Source organism: Taurulus bubalis, assembly GCF_910589615.1.
Source record: "Taurulus bubalis genome assembly, chromosome: 13".
NCBI classification, from domain to species: Eukaryota; Metazoa; Chordata; class Actinopteri; order Perciformes; family Cottidae; genus Taurulus; species Taurulus bubalis.
The window spans coordinates 21103860-21123176 of record NC_136601.1 but is presented as its reverse complement, the minus strand read 5'-3'; the positions used below and the strand labels follow the sequence as shown (position 1 = coordinate 21123176).

The window sequence follows — 19317 nt, the reverse complement described above, 5'->3', positions numbered from 1 at the left end:
GTTTATTTGGGAAATGTTTAAAAGGTGTTTTTTTTAAAACTTCCTCTAGTCTTAACTTGTTTTTGATTTCTGGTCTCCATGAGAGATGGTATTTAATTTGACTTAACTAGGATGGTAAAAGTCAAATTCAAAATAATGAATGTCAATAATGTGTGTGTGTGTGTGTGTGTGTGTGTGTGTGTGTGTGTGTGCGCGCGCGTGCAGTGCCCCCAGCAGGTGGCAGCATCTGCTCAAACCCACAAAAGAGCTGAAAGGAACTTCATTCCCTCCTAAACTAATTTACAACAGACCTTATCAGCCTCAAGCATCCATATACATCAGGTTTAAAATCACATTTTATAAAATCGTAAAATGTCCACTAACCTTACCTTAGCAGTTAGATCTACGTGTCCCTGTGAGCTGGCTTCCCAAAGAAAAGCACATCTGATTCAAGGGATTCATTTATATTTTAGCTACAATGAGCATTTGACAAACGTCACGTTTCAGAGTACAAATTCAAGTATTCAAGGAAACACACTTGACGTGTCAACTCACTGTCGGAATTATATCTTCTTTTTTTTCATTGCATACATGTTGACAGGTGTGACAATAACATTGATCGCCTTCAATTATCTGTTCAGCAGTAGGAGTCCCCCAATGCCTCAACTGCAGATGTTTACAAAGCTCTGCTTAGGTTAACATCAGGCAGCAACACTGATGCTCTGGTCTAGACTAGATGACACTAGTCTAGACCACGTCGCCTTCATTTAAATGCTAATCTGTCCACATTTAGCTCACATTTTATTTTATAGTCAAACACTTTTTGCAATGACAATAACAAAAAGCCCCTAAACTGTAGAAATCAGTGCTCAGGTTTCATTTATTTTAAATTAATCTTTTTGTTGGTTGATTTTTCATCATGGATCATGGATCAACACTGTTATTGTCCCTATATAATAGTAATAATAATAGTTATTCATCTGCAAAAGATCTTGCAGCCTCCTCTTGGTAATATTCAATCTACAAGCAGATCATCAGGCCACACAACTGGCTCTTATTGATCTCATTGGTACCACATGCCCAAAGAAAAGAGCCATAGCTCCTGGAGGTACATATGCCTTGGCTGGCTCTCAAATTGTGGCATCCTCAAACCCGTAGGTTGTTCATAAATTGCAGATGTGATATAATTTGCAGCACATAAAATACATCTTCACTACATTTCATAAATATATGCTCCAGTCAGATGAAATAAACTTCTGCAAGACCTAAAATTACACCATCTTGTTATGACAGGCATGTTGCTGATTTTAATGCAATTTTCTCATGTTGCCCTTTAATCTTATTCCATATATACATTTTAAACATAATATTGTATTATTTTTATTAAGGTTCGTTGACTGTATTATCGAGCATCGACCACCCAGCATTATACTGACAGCAGCAGAGCCGTACACCATGGTGGGAAAAAAAGCGTATCTGTCTTGTTTGGTTCTACGTACTACCCGTAGTTCCATGCTATCAATGCGGAAGCTGCTATGAATGGTTACATCGCTAACTGGTATTAGTGTTTTTATTCGCAATTACAGACACAAGTATATCATATTGACGCGTTTTATTTAATGCCGAGAACGTGGCTTTTGTAATACGTCGGTTGACAGTGCTTCCATGTAGAATAGGATGTTATGGCTTTCTATATCCTCCTATATTTCCTATAAACTGAGTAGCAAGTGTCATGTCGTTTGCTAGCTAGCAAGTTATCTTACAAACACACAAACAAGTGTCCCGTCAACCAGCAACATGAAAGTACGCTCGTCTGTGTTCGCCTCGTTCATTTTAATATGCGAGGTAATTGGCGTTGCCCTATTCCTGCGGGGTTTTTTCCCAGTCCCTCTAAAGTCTTCCTTCTCGTCCAAGAGCAAGCTGTCAGACCTGCCGGCGGAGCCGCAGACAGGTGAGCCCGCAGACTTCACCTGCGCGAGGCGCACGCGAGTATCTGTCAAAACTCCTTAAAACAAATTAAACTACTCGCTTTAATTACAGGAAGCTCTCCCAACTCCTCTCGCCTGCCCGAGCCCCTCTTTAAGCGGGTGGTCATAATGCTCGTGGATGCCCTGCGCGAGGACTTCGTGTTCGGACCCAATGGCCGCAGGAACATGCCGTACACCCGGCACCTGGTGGAGCGGGGCTCCTCGCTCAGCTTCGTGGCCAAGGCGAGGCCTCCCACGGTCACCATGCCCAGGATCAAGGTACGAGGAGGTCACAGGGAGGGGTGCAGCTGTATCTACCCCGAGGGCGGGTTGTTATTCAGCAGTTGCAAATTAATGAATATATACTTTATTAATCCCCAAGGGGAAATTTGTTGTCAGAGTAGCAGCAGTTTACAGACTAAAATCAACATATTAAAAACAACAACAAGGATGATATATATATATATATATATATATATATATATATATATATATATATATATATATATATATATACACAAAAATAAAATAAAAATAGCTGGGATGAAAGATATGTACAGTGCAGAGAGTATTATTTAGGAAATTAAACTTAAACAATAGAGAAGTGCAAAAATGCAAAGTTTGTATGTGTAAGTATATGAAGAGTGTGACGTTTAGGTAAACATAAATGTGTACAGTGATTAATAAATCAAGCAAAGTGAGAAGAGTGCAAATACTGTTTTATATATACATATAAAACAATTTATCACTAGTGACCTGAATGGTATTGTGGCTTTTTTTTTTAATAGACATTTCTTCCAGTCATATATATATATATATATATATATATATATATATATATATATATATATATATATATATATTTGTCCACTATGTATTATCCTCATGCATGGGTCTGCTAGAAATACATTCGCTGGTGTATTTTGTCCCGATGTGTGTCTTTAAATCTAGAAAAGATGTAATATGCTTCACCGCCTCACACATCCTCTAGAACACTTTAACTTTTGCTGATGAAATTCTTCAAAGGATATTTGTGTCATGACACATCCCATAAAAAGACCAAAGCCAAAGTTAGTCTCTGGGTTCTTCCTGACTGTACTACAGCCTGTCAGCCTCACGCCCAGCTGTTCCCACTGAAGATGTACATCTATAAAAACTGGTTCATGATATATTGTTCGTTTTTTTCTAGAAAGGACAAGTACTTTACTAAAAGAGACATGACACGTGGACCTGTCAGAGTTCAGGTAAACTGCTGTGTTCCAGTATAAACAGAAAGCACGCAACTGAAGTGTCATTTTTGAAGCTGCAGTTTGTGGCGCCGGCTGCGAGACAAAATCAACGTTATTGTTGAAGCTAATGCAAAGTTCAAATTGACCAGATTTTGTCAAATGAAATGACTTACTGAGAATGTTATGCCTTGATTAGGTATATAGTAGTATATTAGGTACATAATTAGGTATATAGTAGTATATTAGGTATATAATTAGGTATATATTAGTATATTAGGTATATAGTAGCGACAGAGAGATGGAGAGAAACATGCAACAAAGCTCCGCACAGGGAGCGCTGCCTCAACTTGAATTTGATTTGTTTTTTTAACCCTGCAATACATTTGTTTTCCTGGAGTAAATTGAGTTTAATATTGTTGCTTGACTTAATCAGCAAGTCTTAGTAATGTCAGAGTACTTTTTCAAATGTTTTTTTTAAATCAATTATGTGCTGAAATGATTATTCCGTTGTATCGCATGACGAAGAAATAATCAAACACAAAACTGACTGAACCTAAACTGAATCGTTTATGTTCTTGTGAACTACGAGGATTTCTTGGTTTTGTATCATTATAAATTTAATACCGTTGCAGGTTTTTGGACAAAAGAAGCAATTTGAGGTATTCTCTTTGGGCTCTGGGAAAACATGAGTCATAATTAGTAAAACTGCAAAAAAAGACCTCATCACCAATATTTAATCCAGCCCATCAAAGAGGCTTAAAAATAATATATATATATATATATATATATATATATATATATATATATATATATATATATATATATATATATATATATATATGTATATATATATATATATATATATACACACACACACACACACTGTATATAGGCCTTGTCATTGATTCAAGTATCTTTTACAAGAGAGACCTGAGGTTCAAGTGTTGGAACCAAAAAAGCCACCCGTCCTGTGAGCCCAGAATAATCGCGCTAAAGGACATTTTGAGACGAGTTTCTAGTCGACAACTGCAAATGGCACACAAAAAAAGGTGAAAACACGGTGCGTTGTCACATTGAGAGTATTTTGGGAGTGGATCCGGGAGGGTTGTCATGTTCGCCACATGACAGTTGGTTGTGCTGATACACACTAAGTTTGGAAGGGGGGGAGGAGGGGAGGAGGGAGGGGAGAGGAGAGAGAGAGAGAATTTTGCAAACATGACTGATTTTCTAGGAGAGGAAAAAAGAGAAAAGCAGCTTGGTCTTGTTGGACAGCGCAGAGGCATCCAACTCAAGTTGTCAGGTGTAGCCGAATATTCTGCTCGAGTGTCAGAGGGCATTCAGGTTTTCGCTCTGGGGGAGGGGGGGATGTTGCTGACAGCCTCAAGCTGCTTTAAAGATACAAGAAGTTTGGAGCCAAAAACTCAGCCCGGGAAGAAGCTTGCAGCTTCAGATACACAATGTGGACAGAGTGCCTCCTCAGTGAGCGACTAGTTGGACAGGTGAGGCTGAGGACCTCGAGAGTGCAGACTCGGCAAAGTTCTCCGGTCGGCCAACAGCGTGCGTGGACGGTGTCGAACACGGTGGACGGGATACGTGTCGGAAACTCTGGAGGAGAAAAACAACCCGGGGCACAGCCGTCATGGTGCTGTGTGAGAGGGCCGCTTCCAGTTATTTCACTATCCATTTTTTATTAATGAATTCATTATTTAAACTAATGACAAACGCCGTCATCAGAGCTGCTAATTTACATTATTACTTCATGAATAGAAGCCAGAAAATCTCTAAAATTTGCGAAAGTGTCCAACTGAGGCATCAACTATCGTCCTTTAATTAATCTGGCAGATTTGATTATTTTTTTTGTCCTGAAATGGTAATCACAATTTTGAAAGCTCAGCTGATGGATGGATGGAGCTGATGCCATCAAATTGGCTTTTTTGGCCTCGACCATCACGTGAGACAAAGACGTGCAGGATAAACTTTCTCTACTCAGAAACACTTTGAACCCTCTGTTGTATCTCGTGAGGTCATAGGTTGGAAAACAGGGTTCAGCAATGAAATGCACTCGAGAAATAAAAATAAAAACTCTTCTCTCCGGTGGAGGATGAGATGAAATTGCTGGTGCCTTCTGCATCTCATGAAAAAGAAAAGCAGAAAATAACATAAAAAGGGACACCTTAATTAATTATTCATTATTAGGTGACGTATTCATATTTTATACGACCATAAAAACAAAGGCATTCAGTTTATTATCTTATATGACAAATAGAAGCGTTGAATCTTCATTTTGAGCGTTGTAACTTGTGCATGGGTGGGATTTTGACTTGACAGGCTAGGAATCCATCATAGTTGCTATTAACTGTCTGTAGTAACAGACGGCACTAAATCCTACTAATCTATAACATCATTTATATTCTGTTGATCAGCAAATTAAGTTATTTCTACAAAAGAACAGGTGTTAAGTTGCAGCTCTTGTTCCTGTGGCGTTTCAATGCGTTTTGGGTGGAATCGTCTGCCAGATGAACGTTAAACTGTTCGCACACACATTGAGAGCTGGATGTGAGGACGGGAATGCAACAGACACAAGGCAGCTGTCTGTAAGCTTTATGGAGCAGAGTTAAGTTCTGTGTCGGGGAGGAGCTGACAGTCGGTTGTCATGACGTGGAGGAGGAGACGACAGCTTTTCCGCCACGATCCGAAGGGTTTAGAGGAGTGATGGCGGAGGGGAAGGGCCCTCAGGCAGCTTGGAGAAACGGCCCTGAGTGTGAACCTTCCTCAAAAGATTTGTCGACGGTAAAAGAGCATGTGGCGGGAAATCGATGAAGACGGGGCAGCTCGAAATATGATCTCTGATTTAGAAGGGCAGCCATGAAGGTTTTATGTTGCAGCTGAGGTGTAGTGTGTGTGTATATATATATATATATATATATATATATATATATATATATATATATATATATATATATATTTTTTTTTTTATTTATTTTAGTGGAAGGAGAGGATTGAAAATGGCACTTGCAGGCTCGCTGAGAGCATCAGGTACATGTGTAAACCCTGCTCCTAATTTCTCTCTAGAGGCACAGCACTGTGTGTTTTTAGCCTAATGAATTGCTTCATATTCTTACTTGTGTGTGTGTATATATCAAAATAACACGCTGGATGTTTGCATATTCATTTTTGAAGTGGAGATACTCAGACGAGAGTCTGCTGTAATGTAATCCCAAAATCTCCTCTGATAGTCAAACGTTTGTCCACAGAGTGTTTTTTACTTCATGGGAGGTGTCGAGGTTCAACTGTTCTATCTCGGCCTGCAGCTCTGGTGACACACCAGTAGGTGGCAGTAGAGGCCAGCTGCCATTCAGTGGCCACCATCACTGCATTGCACCCAATTAACTGGTAGGACACACCTGAACACAGCCGACTAACCTGAATCCTAATCCATTCACACGCACATTGGACCTCACACTCAACCGTAAACGCTAAGTGGACTTGCACAGCTCCCCTTCTTGTCCTCCGACCTCTCAAAGCGCTTGAACACTACATGTTCACCCATTCACACCCTGATGGCCGGGTGCCACCTGCCCATCGGGACTCTAACTCATCATTCATACCTATTCATACACACCACTGGGGTTAAGCGACAAGGACGCATCAACATTGAGCTGAGCTGCGGATCGAACTTCCGATTTGAAGGACGACACAGTTAAACCCTGTATGTAATAAAGTTACAAGCTTCATGCTCATTCTGCAGCTCATTGGATTTTAAAGTCAGGGACACAGTTATAGTATCTAGTGTCTTGTCTGTGTGGTATTTTTTATCTTTATTCTTTTAAATATGGGCCAGGCAGTCGTGTTACCAGGATCTCTTCCCAGAGGTCTTCCCTCTAAATGTAAGGGTTCCTGTTGCTCTTCCTAACCGAGACGGGAAGAGAAAAGAAGCGGGTTTGCTTTCCCCCGTCCTGTATTCACATGTGGCCGGTCGAGCTCTCAGGCTGACTTGGCCCTCAGCGGACAGCAGCAGCAGCAATGTGGCTGTTTTGAAAGGCCAGTATCTGCCTGAGTGCAGAATTGGTCCACTGGTCCTTGAGCATTATCTGACAATACCTCCTGAGAAGAGGGTCTTTAAGTTAAAAGTAGAAAGTTAAGTTAAAAGGAATCTGAAAAATCTTTTGCCAACCCTTTTTCATGGTATTGTATGTGGCATTTAAGCAGAGGCACATCGCGAGCTTGGACCCATTCTGGTGGCCAGTAATTAATACGTTGTGCCTCTTTTTCAAGATCTAGCCTTCTTTAAACTGAACGCTTTGTCTCCAGCCCATCCTCTTCTTGACAGAAGATTTGCCCCCTCAGTTTATTATAGCAAACAGCAAAGTGTTCTCATAGTTTGGCAAAAAAGATAATTTCTATTAATAGACGAGGGACCTCGATGTAACTGAACCGGCAGAGAGAAAGGGAGACGACGACTTTTGAAGCAGAACCCTCCGTCTCTTCCTTGAAACGTGCATGACGTGCATCTGCACCGACAGGAGGATAAACAATCGTAAGAAAGGAAGGAAGGACATCGGTGGTAAATAATTGAGTTTGGGAACAAAGCTCAGAAGACGAGGCCCCTAATTTCAGCTTTGGTTTGACAGTCAGCGCTATAAGCGCGGATCCGTCGGCCATGACCCCGTCATAAAGTATGTTTATTAGTTTGTCGTTAAGTAGGAGAACCTCTACTCCCATACATCCGGGCGCGCATGATGAAACTTTATTGTCCCTCGGTAGGTGTATTGAGAGTGTGAAGTATAAAAACGTTCAAAAACCTGTGATAGTTCCCGAGGTCTGTGGGGGTGTGACACCTTTTTTAGTTTATTGCTATTTGTCTCTTGCGCCTGTGAAGTAGCCACAGAGCGACTATGGAGCCGTTTGAAGTGGCACTCGCCACAAACCGCTACAGAGTCTTTTGCAAGCAATCCAATATATATAATATGTTATTGCCCGCCCTCGACGATGCACCACGCTCTCCCCTGACTCGCGGCTGTGTTTTCCTTGTCATTCAACGGAGTAGGTGTGTTGTTCTATTTCAGGTTCGTGATGAAATCTGTAGAAACTATACTTCATAAAAATCATCCATCTGACCTGATTCAGCCTTCACTTCCCATTTGTGGCTGCAAGAGCAGCGTGGTGGTGGTGTGGGACGCCGTTTGGGTTTTGGCTCAAAGCAGTGACCAATCAGACTTGATTCATTCCATGTATTTTGTTTTTAGAGATCCTTGATGAATACATAAACGCGTGAATGTGTTTTTTCTGAACAGTTCTGCAACACAAATCTTAATAGCTGGATTAATATGGCGACTTTGTTTCCCAGCATTAAAAGGCAATTATTGTTCAAAGGATAATTACAACAACATCCCCCCTCTCTCTCTCTAGGCTCTCACCACCGGCACCATCCCCGGCTTCATCGATGTGGTGATGAACCTGAATTCTCCGGCGCTGCTGGAGGACAACCTGGTTTGGCAGGCCAAAACAGCCGGGAAGAGGATGGTCTTCTACGGAGACGACACCTGGGTGCGCCTCTTCCCCAAGCACTTCATGGAGCACGACGGCACCACCTCCTTCTTCGTGTCCGACTACACCGAGGTACGTACATGTGAGAGAGACATGTTAGTGAGTTCTTCGGCTGATATCGATGAAAGGGTTAAAGCGCCTGGTGGCAGACATGTTTTCTGTGTCATCAGGAGCGGAAGGAAAAAACATAATTATGAAGCATTTCTAACCGTACCATAACTCCAATACAAACAGTAAAGGCCGTGCGTGATGTATTAATGATGAATTAAGCCGTGGTTAATGTATGTATTGTGTGTTCGAGGCAATGTGATCTGCATTAAAGAGATGAAGGCAGCTGAGCAACCAGGGAGGCGAGATCACACTCAAAGCTATTTGCGCCGTATGCCACAGCTACAAATGTCGCGTAATATTTGCCTCATGATGATCAGATAATCATCAGGCTCCATCTCAGCTCCGGGTTAAGCTGCTCTCAGCTCACGCTGTGTTTGCTCAAGGGGGAGCGACTCTGAATAACACCGACCAACTTTAATTGGTTATCGGTTGAAGTCCTGTGTGTGTCTTTTTATGCACGGTGCAGGTGGACAACAACGTGACCCGTCACCTGGACAGCACCCTCAAGAGGGACGACTGGGACATCTTGATCCTGCACTACCTGGGCCTGGACCACATCGGTCACATCAGCGGACCCCACAGCTCCCTCATCCAGCCCAAACTGCTGGAGATGGACGACGTCCTGAAGAAGATTCACAGTGCCCTCATTTCAAAGGTGCGTTCTTATATAATCTATGTTTCTACGTCATGTTGCATCTGCATCTTCCTTTGTCTCTGGATTTCTCCTTACGGTTTGTTGCAGAGTTTGTTTTGTAAACGTGTGATGAAGGATTCTAAAAGAGTGTTTTAAAGCTGCAATGATGAACCATTTTATATAAACAATGGGTCAAATTTCTTCTATTGATGTAAAAGTGGGGCGCATCGTGATGAAGAGTCACTGAACGCCTCATTGTTTTGGTTTTATTCCCCGACGTTTCCCTCACTGACTCTCGTCTGAGGTTTCCACTAAAGACGCTGTAATGAACCCTCTGTCCACGGTCTAGTAGCGTTAGAGCTGGACTGCTCCCCTCAGGAGGAGGGGGCCAAAGCGGAGCTGGATGTCGGCCTTGTCAGGTGGTCAGAAGCACATGATTGCTGCTGTCGCTGTGAGTCAGCTCTTGGTCAACAGAAGAAAAAAGAAATTGTTACTATTTTGGTTATTGAATAATTGTTTAATTTACTATTAAGCAGAAGTGCCAAACATTCATAAGTGTCAGCAGTTAGAGTCTCGTGGGTTACCTTGAGCCCAGTGAGGAACAACTGTATTCAGCTTTCTCCCTATCACATATAACGTCATTTTATTATAACACCAACATTATTCAAATAGCCCTTGTGTTTTTAGTAGAGGTATGCAATTCTTTGCAATTTTCTCGGCCTTGAAAAGTGTTCTGTAAACTGAATATCTTAGTTTTTTAAATGTCGGTTGGACAAAACAAGCAATTGGATGACCTCATGCCACTGGAAGTTGTGATGGGCTTTCACACTTTTCTGACATTTCTTTTGTGCGATTAATTCTCAATGTCATTATATAGTTCACACAGAACGCAGCAAAAAAGCGGCATAATTTATTCGGGAACAAGATTCATTTTCTGAGCTTTCACACAATGAATACAAATATCAACCAATCCCGTTGTGTGGAACGGACATATATATAAAAAAAAACAACATAGTGTACGACATCAGGGAGGCTCTGCCGTGCTTTAAAACTCGACAAAGGAGACGCTCCTTTTGTACTTACCTTTCACAATAAAAGCCCTGGGCATGCACATTGCACACTCAAATTCAACTCAATTGGCTAAAAGTAAACTCAATGAAAAAGCTCCCAGTAGCTCAGGCTGCACAACAATTGACCTGCCAGACGCTGCTGTTTGCAGCACGATGCATCAACTTAATAAGGCCACAATAAGTCAAATGCATGTGTACAGCCTGTCGTGGAGGTCTGACCCCAAGTGGACAAAGAAACGGTAAATGCTGATTTAAACTTTCATTGAATTGTCTGAAATGATATATACACAATTCACCCAGAAGATGTTTTCAAAAACGGGTTGTGCTAAATGGATTATAATCAAAATGTCTGAAGGGAGATGCATGAGATTTATATTACAGCCTCTACTATTGTTTCCTTCGGAGGAAGGCGAGTTGAGTGTGGACTCTGCCACTAACAATGAAAACAGTTTCATAGAGAGGTAATTACAGACTGTAAATACTTTCAACATGGCTGATGCTGGTTCCATTTCATAAACATCTTCAGCTTGACCCGTCTTATTATTTACTCTCTTTGTATGCAGAGGTACTGGCTTGGCTTCTACTTTTTAAATTCAAGTTAATTCGACTAATTGCTCCGTGATTTACTTATTGCTCGTCAACGTTTGTCTATTAAAATCCATTCAGCTCAACATTATCCTCACATTTATTTATAAGCAATGTCATTTTTAAGGGTTATCTGGGTTATTATAGTAGCAGTCAATGTCATTAAATAGTAACAAAACAAAAAAATGTAAATATGAAGTAATAATCAATAGTTGTATTAATGTGACGCTATCTCGGGTTTTATTTTTAGCATGATAGGTGTTTGGATGGTAATTTAATTACGCAGATATTTTGTACTGTTTCCAGCTGTTATTATATTATCTGTTGCAGCAACCGCAGAGATTTAATAAACTGTTAAGCTTTTCGGCTATCTTTAATTTTGTGTGTGTGTGTGTGTGTGTGTGTGTGTGTGTGTGTGTGTGTGTGTGTGTGTGTGTGTGTGTGTGTGTGTGTGTGTGTGTGTGTTGTTTCGTTGCCAGTCAGCTCTGGAGCTTGTACTTAGATTGTCAAGGCGAGCTGCAATCTCCCGCTCCTCTCTCGTCCTTCATCCCTGAAACGGCAGAGAGAGAACAGCCAAAAGCGGACGGATGCAAACGTTTCCTCTTCCTGAGGGGCTACGTATGGATGCAACGTTTGTTTGGGTGTGTTTTTTTTGGGTGGAGGGCAGCGGCCGCCTCGCATGTGAGCGCTCTGGGAGAAAGGTGTTTGAACGTCTGGCTTCAGTCACTTCAGTAAGAGCTGTGCAGCGGTTCTCCTCCACAGCAGCACCGTGACCTAAATATAGACCCAGCCCAATGGGGTCCCGCAGGATACCTTCAGAAGCTTCTACCCCCAAAACACAACAACTTAGTTTTCTCTCATCAGCACGTGCTTTTGTCGTGACAGCGGTGACGTAGAAGTCCAGGCTGGTCTTCGCATGGCGGGCCTCAAAAGTTTCTGCCGTGGACTATTTCAGTGAGTTCACATCAGGAGAGAGACATGCTCTACCTGCAGAGCGGACGCACAAAGCTCTCCATTAAAACGTGATTGCAAAGCAGGACCTCCCGGTCATAAAGACCCCCATCAGACCTTTGTGTTAATGGAGATCGCATGGCCTCAATCTTCTCCTCTGGATATGTTTTCAGAGTTATTATTTTTGAAGGCTGGGCTGCTGCTTTTGCTGTTTGAAGTGCCGAACTTCTTAAAGCCGACCTGCGGAGCGGCGTGTAATCCGAGCCACGTATTTCTCAAGAGAGATGAAGGCAATGTTGAATTGTGTAAATTATTTTTTTCTTCTTATTAATAATATAATATATCTTCCCGACAGAAGACCTGTTATTGAGCCGTAACTCCAAAGCCTTCATGCAAATGCACAATTTGTCAGAGGAGAATTATAATTAGCGTTCGTTGGCTCAATATGTACTCATGAATATTTAACACTATTGATAATATAAAAGTCTTTATTATTGCAATACATTTTTCATACGAATTAATTCTCCATATTTAGGTTGCTTTAATACTACTATTTAGATTTTTCATCACTCATTCATTATTATTCATTGAACCTTTTCTTCTCACTATGTAACCCTGTGTTGCATAATGACAATAAATAATTCAACCATTTCTCTAATAATTTAATTTTAGTTCACTTATTCTACTTCTGCTCGCTTGCTAACTCTCAATAGCAACACGTGTGTTACAGCTAAGTTTACTGCTCATTCTTACTGACGATCAGCATCACACCAACTTGTAGTACTATTTGTGGACGTTGTTATTTTTCCTCGAATCTCAAGCTGTTTTTTTTTGTTGAACTTTCCCCTTGAGTGGGGTAAAGTACCCGTGGGGTAAATCCGTGGTTGGTAATCACTGCTTTACCAGATGGAGTAGCATGATTTCAGAGTAGAAAAGCCCCAAAAAACATTTAGCTTGTTCTTTTCTGGCCTGTAGAGAACATGAGCTATTATCTGATTCAGAGTGGTACCTTGTGTATTGGTGCTTTCATCCTGGAGACGTGAACTCTGACTTCTCCTAACCAGAGAAGAGACTCAGTGGTGTTTAGTACCGGTCTTGAGATGTTCTCTTTTTTTATTTATTTTTTTGGGCATTCCTCGTGTCCAAAGCCATTTATAACAAGCGCCCGAGAGGTAAAGTCTTTTGCTTCTTCTTTGCTGAGCGAGTAGCAACACAACGGGTCGGCTGAGGGCACAATGGCTCCGTTTGGGCTCCAACCCGCAGTGTTGGCTCGGTGTCTTCATCATGTTTTAATGTCACGTTCTAACACTGTCAAAAGAAAAAGAAGGATCGATTCACCACCACAGGCGCGGCTAAATAAACACTTGTGCTGACTTTGGCCTTTTCTGTTTGGATGAAGTCGTCCCCAATGAAACGGACGTTTTATCTAACTTGGCTTGCAAACACCAAAAAAAAAAGCAGAATTGATTTCGGCCTTTTCAGCAATCATTGCGTTTTCTGTCTTCCAGGCTGTCTATTAATGCAGGGGGCTGAAAGAAGGCAATTTCTAATCTTTAATAATAAATGAAGTCTCTGGTCTTTGATTCGCTCTGTGTGGTACAACACCAGAGCAGATGAGTCTTTGTATAATGTGTGGTAAGATTTGGCTTTTGTTTTGTTAATATCTGCTGTCGTGCTTTCTCTAAAGCGGCCCCCACTGCCGTGACTCATGCGGCGTCCTCGTCGAAGTCGTCGTCGGAGGAAGGCTCTCGTGACTCTAGTTGAAAGGGAATCGCTGAGGGAGGAACCGCGCGTGATCAAAGCCGGTCATCCCGCGCTTGTTTGCTGCCGATACTGAATTTAGTTTCAAGCCTGGAGATGCGGTGAAAGTGTGCCAGGAAGTGTTTGTCAAGACTTCCGTCTCTGAAGCAATAATTTAACGTCTTCAACGTAATAACATCAAAGTGATCTTCTGCCCCGGCAGCTGTCATTTAATGCCACTGCTCTGTTTTCCAAACTGCGTGTATTGTTTGTATTTTTTTCCCCTTTCGGTGCTACGTTTGAATTATTCACGTCTCGACTCTGAGCTCTGAGGCTCTCAGATAGATCACGTGCAGTCGGAGTCCATTAACCTTGTGTGTTTGCGTCTCTCTCAGGAGGCGGAGGGATCCTTGCCCTACCTGCTGGTGCTGTGCGGAGACCACGGCATGTCGGAGACCGGCAGCCACGGCGGCTCCTCGGAGCCAGAGATCAACACGCCGCTGGTGCTCATAAGCCCGGCCTTCAAGAGAAAAGGTAAACCGTCTAACTGTTGCTTGAAGAAGCCGAAGGCTGCGGATTTGTCATTAAATTGAATGTCTTCTGTCGACACCAATATGTGTGGCCCTGACATTTTGAGTTGGAGTTAAGGCGACATCTCTGCCGGAGAGAATGTGTTTTGATCCGAATTATGAATTAAACTGAGCGTGTAAACAGGATTTCTCGGGGAATAGTTTTCTTTCATGCTCACGAACGCTTCCCATTCATTTCAGGGCGAGTTCAAACAGAAAACTCCTGAGCGTAACTTTAGTTGCGGCGTGATGACTGTGGCTGAGTGTGAACGCGATAATTGCTTCTCGCTCAGCCAAGTTTATTTCTGATCCTCTGTCGCGCATCTTTATTTATTTATATATATTTTTATTTATTTATAAATCATTCATGTTAATTAATCATTTACAGTTCACTTGAATTGTTGCTCCAGGATTCGTGGTTTTCTTGCACTCCGGGCCTCCTGCGGTGCCAACAGATTGAATCACGTTGTTCCTTCTCCAATCCAACCAATCACAGAAGGGGTGGGAAGTAAATGCCAAAATCTGTGTACTGCTGTGTGAAACGCATCTCGACTGAACTCCGTTAGTCATTGATGAGGTGGGTTTATCTGTTTCACTGACATAGACATGAAGAGAGGCTGACGCCGTTTCTTTGGGATATTGAAATAAGTTAGTATTGTCGCACTTCTCTGGAGCTGGTTGAGTAAATTGTTTTTCACCGACCTTTTAGGTCCACTCTTGTTGTCATAGTGGTCTTCATTCTTTGAGCTTCCTATAGAGAAGACATTCTGAAGCACCCAATAAAATAATTAGAAAGGATCATTTAGGTCTTGCATCCATTGCTCTTTGAGTGCTTTGTAACCATAAAGCTATAAGGAATAGACTTTATTTAAATACCTCCTGAGGTGTACACATGTTGACATGGAAACGCGTCCTATTTAATGCATCGGTTGGTTCAATCAGGGGCCTCACGGCGAGATGGCAAGTCGTTGGTAGAAAGCTCAACTGTCTGTTGTTTTTCATTAGAACAGGCTGCTGCGGATCAGAGTTCATTACTGGCTCAGTACCTGAGCTTCACTGTTTAATCTGAATGCATCATTGAGAAAGCAGCCCTCTCACGGATGCTCTCGGAGCATTTAGTCGACAGAGCCGGGAGGATCCCGAGAGGCGAGGCCACTTTAATCAGGCAGTGTGGGTAAATAAGAAGCCCTGCAGTCATTGTTTACCTCAGTGTCCGTGCATTCTTGCCTGTTCTTGCTTTCTTCAAGGAGCCTTGACACACTGCTGCTGTCGAAACCATGAAGAGCCAATAACTTAGAATGGATAAGGCCATGACGTCTCAGATACCGCCGGTTAAGAGTAGTGAGGCCTTCGGCATAAAACGGTCAATACAACGTGAAACGGGTTAATAACTGCAACCACGAGAGGCTCTTGAGCACACAGTCATAAATGAGCACAACGATTTGGCTGATGAGTCCATCATTATGTGAGATTAACCGTAAACAGTCGGACAGACTCAGAGATGCGGAACCCTAATACACACACACACACACACAAACACCTACATGCACAAACACACCTACACGCACACGACCGAATACATAATTTCTTGGCGCAGATAATAAGCAATATGTAATATCCACAGTTTATTTGTATCTACCAATCATTTTTGACATAGTAAAAACCTGAGACAGTCATAAAAGCCACACTATCATCTATTAGAGTTAGTATAAATTACAGAATTAGTGCACACAGAAGAAAATAAATAATGGGGGTGGGGGGAAACATGCGATAATCATAAATGTGTGGCTCTGTTCAAGGAGGGCTGCGTGGTATTTCAGAGCTGCGTTAGCGAGCCACATACTTGTGCATATGGCTTCCTCGTCAGCTGCAGCTCTCATCTATGAATCAGCATTCTGTGTGTGTAACCTTTCTCTGAGTTACGACACATCTGTTCCCACAGCATGCGAGTGGCTCTTCTTCGTGATGTTTTTTTTTTCTTTCTCAAAGAACAAATCCCAAAACGATAATGTATGAAAATATTTCACTTTTAAAAAGAATGCTCCATGAACTTTGCTCATCAGCTAAAAGCGTGACTTCAACACGTGTGGTCATTCACCGCTAAGTAGCCGATTTAAACAAGCCTTGTGTACTCGGCAGATTTAATAGCTATAGGCTCAACACGGCAAAGTCCTTGTCTTGTTCCAAATCCGTCTCCGTTTAAAATCCGTCGGATGATTCGCCGGCTGATTTTCATTGTGTCCAATTACCAAATTAGCTCACAGCGCTGGGGGGGTTGTCCCATTCTTCAGTCCCACGCATGTGATCTGCATCGTTCACGTCTGGATATATTTACACCGTTACAGTTCATCATTGCAACCTGAAAACTTCACTCACACACAGACGATTTGGGGAGTGACGCCCACTCTCTTTGTGTTCTTGAAAGCTCTCCGCAGGAAGCCGAGCCTCAACGAGTCTCAACAACTGTCTGTTGTGACAGGTGACGAGCTTTGAAAAATGATAATGATTCTGTTCTCTCAGCCGGTGTTTTGCTCTTGTTTGGGTTGTTTTGCATGTTGCGACAGCCCCTCTGCACGGTCACACCCACGGGCATTAATACAAGAGTAATTAGGAGGATTGATTGTCGCGCTTTCCTGTTCGGGTTCAAGCTTTCTGTGTTAGAATTCAAACGGGATATCGCAATGATTCTAATCGCCAAAGATACCGCTAATGGGTTTTGCTTTAATAGATGAAATGAGTCAACTGTGGAGAAAGGCTTCAGTTGTTCCACCACACACACACACAGTAAAATATGATATTCATAATCGCTTCTAAATAACACTAAGGCGTGGGATTTTGTTTGTGCAAGCCTTATGACTTCAGGAGAAGGGCCTCCATTTTTCAAATGAATCTCTGACTGTTGTGAAATTATTTCAGACAGGCTCTTATTGTGTGAACGGAGGAATCTTCCACAGCAGACAGTATGAAAATTGAGCCATTTCCTCCCATCCATCATGTAAAAAGTTTTTGTCTGAAGATAGCTTATAGTTTGAAGTGATGAAATGTGACTTTTCTTCAGAAGGAAATCCATTTAGGCTTCACTGTCTGGTTAGTTATTGAAGGATTTTCTGTGTCCGGTTTTTAAAGGGAAAGTCCACTGGGAGGTAGAGGGTGCATTTTACCTTTTTAAATCTAGTTCTTGGAATGAATAGAGGAAGAAGTTAGTTGTTACATTCAGGTTGAACAGATTCCTTGAATTATTTATATGTATGTATGTATGTATGTGTGTGTGTGTGTGTGTGTGTGTATATATATATATATATATATATATATATATATATATATATATATATATGAGAGATAGAGGCTGGTCTTCAAGGGAAGGTTAGAAAACAACACAGCAAGACAAAGACACCACTAAAATATAAAAAGGCGTCATGTATCATCATGTATCATGTGCATAGTGGATCCTCACTGTTGTGTGTGTGTGTGTGTGTGTGTGTGTGTGTGTGTGTGTGTGTGTGTGTGTGTGTGTGTGTGTGTGTGTGTGTGTGTGTGTGTTTTTTCCCGGTGGTGTCAGTGGGAATGGAGAAGCCCGGCGTGGTGGAGCAGGTTGACCTGACTCCAACACTGGCCCTGGGACTCGGCCTGCCCATATCTCAGAACAGCGTGGGCCGCGTCATCCCGGGTGTCTTGGAGGAGACCTCTCTCCGAGACCAGCTGCGCTTCCTGCATCTCAATGGCCACCAGCTCAGCTGCCTGCTCAAAGACAGCACGCCCGACTATGAGAAAGGTGAGTAACGAATTCTGAGAGTCCAACCTCTGGACTCGTTAAAGCTCGGAGAGCCGGGACCCTGTCTGACAGGGAGTCTCATCACTATGCCGTGTAGCGCGCGAGGCGGCTGATTGTATTCAGTGGCTACATCTTCCCAATGACCACAACAATGTGATTCAGTGTAGCAAGAAATCTCTTTCCAAAAGGCAGTTATATTTTAACTCTGTGACCAGCTACTTGTGGTCAACTGCATCACACTTAAAGCTGACTGGCAACTCCAAATGTGCAGGGAAAGCCAGCTGTCACAGATATGAAGAGCAACTTCTCGTTCTGCAAAAATGAAGACTGCTGAAGCATATCATTTACAGGTTCTAAGGCTATATTTTAATTTGCACTTTATTTAAATGTTATTTACATTTCTTTGAAAAACAGTCAAACGAATAGTGGCAAACCCAAAGAGAAATGATCACCTGGCTTTCCAGATCCTCATATCAGCCTCTTTCAGCTCAATGGTTTGCATTTTTACAGTGCACAGTTTTACTGTTTTTGTTCACACTCGCCAACAACATCAGCCGTTGTCGATGTAAAAAAGAATGTGGTATGTCCACTGCCAGACACAGACAGAGTTGGTGACCAGCCGGTGAACATAGTGGAGCATTTTGCTGCTAAGGAGAGAGATATGACCAAAAACAGAGCAAAAAGGAGAGCTAATATTACAGTGTGTGTGCTGGATGTGCACACGGTTCTTGATAGGAAGCTGTTTGCTAACACATTAGCTATAACTACTCTGCAAGACGGTGGCGCTATGTGGCCAAGAAAATGGTTTGTGCTGCTTTAAAGAAATACAATGGTCTCTTTTTACAGCCAGTAAAACTCCACACAAGTTGTTGAGACATCATACGTGAGCTCGGAGGAAGCGGATCACTGTCTCATTTTGATGGTTGTTTTATTTGCATCCCACGCCCCAGTTTTGTGCCTGTCGTCTTTTCCACTGGAGACGCACAGATGGCGCAGACTTAAGTTGACTCAGAAGTGTCTCTCTGTAAGTAGAAGTCCGTCTCCTCATTATTCACTCCGTGTTGTCGGCTGCATCAAAGCAGCGTTTAACCTGAAGCGCTCTGATTAAGACGAGGGTGGAATCATCTCACGCGTTCAAACGAAAGCTTGTCAACACCGCAGTC

General features: G+C 42.3%; 1 protein-coding gene across 1 annotated transcript in view; it reads left to right on the top strand.

The window, feature by feature from the left end:
• Positions 1–2117: 2117 nt before the first annotated feature.
• pigg (phosphatidylinositol glycan anchor biosynthesis class G (EMM blood group)) overlaps positions 2118–19317 on the top strand; it is a gene marked incomplete at its 3' end in the record, with an annotated part of 56280 nt that continues 39080 nt past the window's right edge. Inside the window, exons 1-5 of the mRNA XM_079229089.1 lie at positions 2118–2225; positions 8585–8794; positions 9300–9488; positions 14209–14347; positions 17942–18154. Of these exons, the coding sequence (XP_079085215.1) occupies positions 2133–2225; positions 8585–8794; positions 9300–9488; positions 14209–14347; positions 17942–18154 (844 nt within the window). The 5' untranslated portion in view covers positions 2118–2132. The remainder of the gene's footprint in view (positions 2226–8584; positions 8795–9299; positions 9489–14208; positions 14348–17941; positions 18155–19317) is intronic.